The sequence below is a fragment of the Panicum virgatum genome, chromosome 4K (assembly GCF_016808335.1).
Source record: "Panicum virgatum strain AP13 chromosome 4K, P.virgatum_v5, whole genome shotgun sequence".
NCBI lineage: Eukaryota > Viridiplantae > Streptophyta > Magnoliopsida > Poales > Poaceae > Panicum > Panicum virgatum.
In genome coordinates this window covers 26,241,527-26,247,333 of record NC_053139.1, presented here as the reverse complement: position 1 = coordinate 26,247,333, position 5,807 = coordinate 26,241,527, and the positions used below count along the sequence as shown (strand labels likewise).

At 41.1% G+C, this 5,807-nt stretch overlaps 1 protein-coding gene across 1 annotated transcript; it reads right to left on the bottom strand.

The window, feature by feature from the left end:
• Positions 1-749: 749 nt before the first annotated feature.
• LOC120702043 (keratin-associated protein 10-6-like) lies at positions 750-1,250 on the bottom strand. The gene has a single exon (XM_039985818.1). It carries the CDS (start codon positions 1,248-1,250, stop codon positions 750-752), a length of 501 nt encoding a protein of 166 aa, XP_039841752.1.
• Positions 1,251-5,807: the final 4,557 nt, after the last annotated feature.

Genomic DNA, 5,807 nt, shown 5'->3' with positions numbered 1-5,807 from the left:
TATATATCTTAATTGCAACATGTTACAGTTTGACAACACTGCTGTCCAAGTCTCTTTTGCTTTTTTTTTTCAGTCAAGTTGACGACCTCAGATGCTGTACTTTCAGCTTCATTTACTGATATTGTATCTTAGCTTTTCATTACTTTTGATCCTCGGTGCGGCGACACGGATGATAATGAAAAGCGAAGCCAATTGCCCAAAAATCGAGACATGAATGGTTTAGCTTTAAACTGGTCTAAGAAGTCGAGTTAAAGAATAATTAGAAGGCTATGACTTGTAGTTTTACATGTTTAATTAAATTTTTTGAATAAGACGAATGATTGAAGATTTAGAAAAAAAGATAACCGCATCCTATATTATTTGTGAACGGAGGTAGTACCAAAGTTATTTCTTTAATGAATAACTTGGTTGTATGATTGTATCCTCAAAATCTAGGGACATGCTATGTGCATTTCACCACTGGTCAATCAACGTTGGAACTAAGTTCAAGGAGAGTTTTAAGAAAGCTAGATTTTTTTTTGATAAAAAAGCTAGAATCTATTTGACACAACTGATGAGGTCACGAACAGCAGCTTATTTTTTATTTGAGACAACTGAGAACGAACAATTAGGGTCAACTGACACACACTCCTACATCACATCCCATGCATGCATCGAACGTGACAGGCCGGATTAACAACACTCACACAGAAATAACACGGGAAATAAAAAGAACACACACCGATCTTTATATGGATCCATTGGTCAGGTCAGTGAGTGATGCAGAACTCCTTGCAGCTGCTCATGCAGCCATCCATGCAGCCGTGCATGTTGCTGCCCCCCATGTTTCCGAGCTTGCAGTCGTCGTACGCAGCGTTAGCTGTGGCAGTGCAGGATTTGCAGCAATCCTGGACACAGGGGTCGTTGCCGCAGTGCTGGGGCGTGCAGGTGCCGATGCTGCAGCAGGCGCCATGGGTGTTGCCGCCGCTGCAGGTCGTGTTAGCGCAGTACTCCAGGCACCCTCTGTAGGCATTTGGAACAACCGTTTCTCTGCAGAAGCTGGCAGTATTGCCGGCGACTATCTCTTCGCACGACGGAGTGCAGATCGAAGAGCAGTTGGAGCAGTCCGGTGGTGGTGGCGGTGATGCCGGCGCTGGTTCTGGCGCTGGCACTGGCTGCTGCTGCCCCGTCGAAGAATGGAGCAGCACGACCCACACGGCGACGACCATGGCCCCCTTAAGAAGGGCAGCAACACCACAACTGGAGGCCATGCTCCCTGCTAGATCCTACATTTCTACCAGTGATCGATGAACAAGCTTGATTGCTTGCTTGTTTTTGATGAGCAAGGAATGCAGAAGAATCAGGGAGATGCTACTGGAGATTGTGTGGACTGTGGAGTGGACGGACCACCTTTCGGTTCTTCTATTTATAGGCAATAGCATGGTGAGATTTGTTCTGGAATTGGCATCTACGTATCATAATCGCAACAGCCATGTCATAGTTTGACTTCACTTCTGTTGAGGTCTCTTTTGTTTTCCAATTCAAATACCTTCTTCAACCTCATTTATCGATAACGCATGAGTCATGGAAATAACGAATTTTCGTCCATCCAAAAAGCCATAAAATGCATTTTGTCTATAAAATAAAACTTTTCGATGTAAGGACCGTAACATTTCCTACCGCATATGCCTATGTTTTTAAATTTCAAGCATTCCCTGGCATCTAGGTCTTGTAGCTCAATAAGTTAGAGCTAAAACTAAATATTTTTCGGTGGTATTTACGTAAAGGTGTAATCATTAAAAATATATATATAACCTATCAAAACGCATATGGTAGGCAACACACAGTGTAAATTTTGTCACAGAGATGAGAAAACTAGGCACCTATTTTTTTAATGCCTTTTTACCGGTGCAGTCTAATCTATTATTCATGCAGCATGTAGTCTAATGCGAACCCGTAGTGTGGCTAATATGGTGAAACATCTAGCCTTGCTACGGACAGCGGCCACGTGTTGGTCCTTGTGGTTATTCAGAGTTTTTGAAAAAAACAATCATATTGTCCATCAAGTTACCAATTGGCTTTGTACTTGGACATCCTCCAAACGCCTACATCGCAGGATTTGGCTGCAGTTGGAACACAATGCTTAGCGCAGGTGAATAAAGATTTTTTTTTTATCCAAGCATATAGATGGCACAGTCTAGTCTATGGATTGCGGGTCATTAGTGTGTCGATTAGTTTTTTTTATCTCTTCTTTCAACTTTTTGTAAGGCTATGTGCTTCCTCATTATGCAGTGGCCTGGAGAGTTAAGTCCTTGTATCATCTTCATATCAAATCTTAAAATTAATAAATCTTCCTTTTTTATATAAAAAAAAAGAGTTAGAGCTCCTGATTTTGTTAATGATTGCATCTTGACCTGCCGCTCCGTACCATATTTCTACCTGTTTAGATTCCGATTTTTTGGAAAGTGTGAGGTCTTAGTTTTCTAGTGCAACTTGGAGATACGGAGATTGCGTATCATAAAAATCACATAACTCTAGCAAGAATCTTGACGGACGAAAGCTCTCTTGTCATTATCAATTGATTTGAAGTCAGCCTGTCCCGTATCGATATGTAAAAGATTCTGTTAGAAATTTAGTCAATTTCAGGCACAATTTAATTTTAAAAATAAATATATAAACCAGCAATATTTCTATAACTTTAAAGACTAAAATAAAACAGGTGAACATGTTTATACTTTTGCTTCAAAAAAAACATGTTCATACTTATTACACATATAAGCATAAACAATATAAATGAACAAAGTTTCAGGGAGTACCCTGAAGCGGGGCTGTTGCCGGAGGCATTGGCTGCGATGTTACCAACTGGAGTAAACATCTACTCGGTTGGCCTCAGTCGATGTAGTCGAACTAAATCGGTGCAGGAACAAGTTCGCAGTGCAGTCCCGCGAACGGTCACCAAAATATAGTCGACGTAGTCGTTCGGCTCGTCCACCAACAAATAGTCGTACGGCTCGTCCACCAGGAAGTAGTTGTTCAATCGGGCAAAATGTTACCCAAAAAACTGATTGCCCGCATATCCCGTGCAGGATCTCAAGGCGAGCAAGGTTTCGGAGGCCTGCTCACACTAATTCTGTGCGCGCTGAAATTAGCGTTGGGGAGAACTTAGTTGTTGCAACTGGAAAGGAAGAAGGGAGGAGCCGAGTTGCCTTAGTGCTCTGGTGGTGTGGAATGGAGAAGGGGGTGGCGCCTCTTATATAGTGGCTCAGGTGCTCAGGTTCGTTGAACCTGGACACCATCAGAGGCATTAAGGTGTTGCGGTTATGGCCATTAATTACAGGTTTAATTGCACATTTAATCGTACGATTTAATTCCTGTCAACTGCAAAATAGCCATCACATCACGTCGCACCGCTCCATGTTCACGTTCACGTTCAAGTTCAGCCACGACTCGACTCGACTCGACACACCCACGCCCATGACCACGCCCCTGCCCGGCAAGGCGAGCGAGCGCGCGCACATGTGGTTCCCCAATCTCCTCTTACTGGCTTCACAAGATGTGTACACAAGGTCCACTATTTAAGTCGGTTGAGATCCTCCTCATATACCAATACGTTATTAAACACTTGATTCACTAGTATTTATTAGTGGGCTTTTAATTCTTTGATTGCAAATAAATGGGCTAGTCCTATAAATTCTAACAATCCCCACCAAGAATTTCAAGCCATTCTTAGAAATGCTCTCATTACCTCTCAGATATACCAGTATTTGATAGAGACTGTTAAGTTGAACTTCTATCCAGAATTAAGACTACACTTGTTCACAACTATACAATGGACTATGCCTTGAATTGTCAGTCTTGTGCAAACAAGTTTGACCAAAGTTCTACACTAGTACTAGGTTGCATAAGCATCCCCGCAGTTTGGAGCTTACAAGTCATACTCCAGGCCTTTTATGAGTTTTTAGAGATTACCCATTTCACATAGACTATGACCAATAGTCAGACTCATATAGGTGTATTCCTTACAGATGTTCTGCAGGATAACATCTTTGTTTCTAGAAAACAACTCATTTGATTTTAAGAAACCACTTGGAACACATTAAGGTATAGACCACCCTGCCATACAGATTTAGAAGAGAAATGCACCTTACACATGGATTGAGCCTTTTTACAAAGGTTCTCTTCTCTCAGTCAGATTATAGTTTGTTTCACCATCCTACTTCACGGGATCTCCGATCACATAGAACATGTTACCACTATAAAATGACTCACCTGGGTCTCAAGCCCAATTCCAAGAATGCATTGTCTATCACATTCCGTGAAAGACCCTTTGTGAATTGATCTGCTAAGTTTTTATCCATTTGAACATAGTCCAAGGATATTACTCCAGAGTTTTTCAATTTCCTAACAGATTTCAACCGCCTTTTTACATGACTAGAGGATTTCATGTTGTCCTTAGAATTGTTCACCTTAACAATTACAGTTTGATTGTCACAGTTCATCAGGATAGCCGGTATCGGTTTTTCAACTATCGGCAAATCCATTAGGAGCTCACGAAGCCACTCGGCCTCAATAGTGGCAGTATTTAATGCTATGAGTTCTGCTTCCATTGTAGACCTTGTTAAGATGGTCTGCTTGCAAGACTTCCATGAAACAGCGCCACCTCCAAGTGTAAACACATATCCACTTGTGGCTTTTATCTCATCGGCATCAGAAATCCAGTTTGAATCACTATACCCTTCTAGTACCCTAGGGTACCCGGTGTAGTGAATATCACAGTCCATTGTACCTATTTAGATAGTGCATAACTCTTTCAAGAGCCTTCCAATGATCATCTCCCGGGTTTGAAATAAACCAGCTCAATTTGCATACAGTAAATGAGATGTCAGGCCTTATTGCACTAGCTAAATACATCAATGAACCAATAATTTGAGAGTATTTCAGCTGATCCCTTATTATCCTTTTATTATTTTTTAGAATAACACTGACATCATATGGTGTTGAGATAGGTTTATAGTCACTATAACAAAAGCGACTTAGAACCTTCTTCACACAGTGAGACTGTGTAAGAGTCACCCTACAATTACTCTCTTTTACCAGTTTTATATTAAGGATAACATCAGCTACTCTCAGATCTTTCATCTCAAAACTTTGAGATAGAAAGTCTTCGACTTCCTTAATCACAATAAGGCTTGTCCCAAAGATCATTATGTCATCCACATACAAGCACAAAATCACTCCTTCAGCCCCATCAAAATGATAGTACACACATTTGTCAGCTTCGTTTACTACAAAGCCGACAGATGTCAAAGTTCTGTTGAACTTTTCATGCCACTGCTTAGGCGCTTGCTTGAGACCATATAAAGATTTCAGCAACTTATATACCATTCCTTCTTGACCTTTTTATACAAACCCATCTGGCTGATCCATATAAATCTCCTCCTCTAATTCTCCATTAAGGAAAGTTGTCTTAACGTCCATCTGATGAACGAGAAGACCATAAGAGACTGCTAGGGAAAGTAGTACTCGAATCGTGGTCAATCGGGCAACAGGTGAATAAATATCAAAGAAATCTTCTCCTTCTTTTTGGGTATAACCCTTGGCAACAAGCCTAGCCTTGTACTTTTCAATAGTACCACCTGGTCTAAGCTTTTTCTTGAACACCCACTTGCATCCTACAGGTTTACATCCATAAGAACGTTCAACCACCTCCCATATACCATTAGACATAATAGAATCTATCTCACTCCTTACTGCTTCCTTCCAATAGTCAGCATCAAGAGATAAATATGCCTCTTCAATGGTTGTAGGAGTATCATCCACGAGGTATA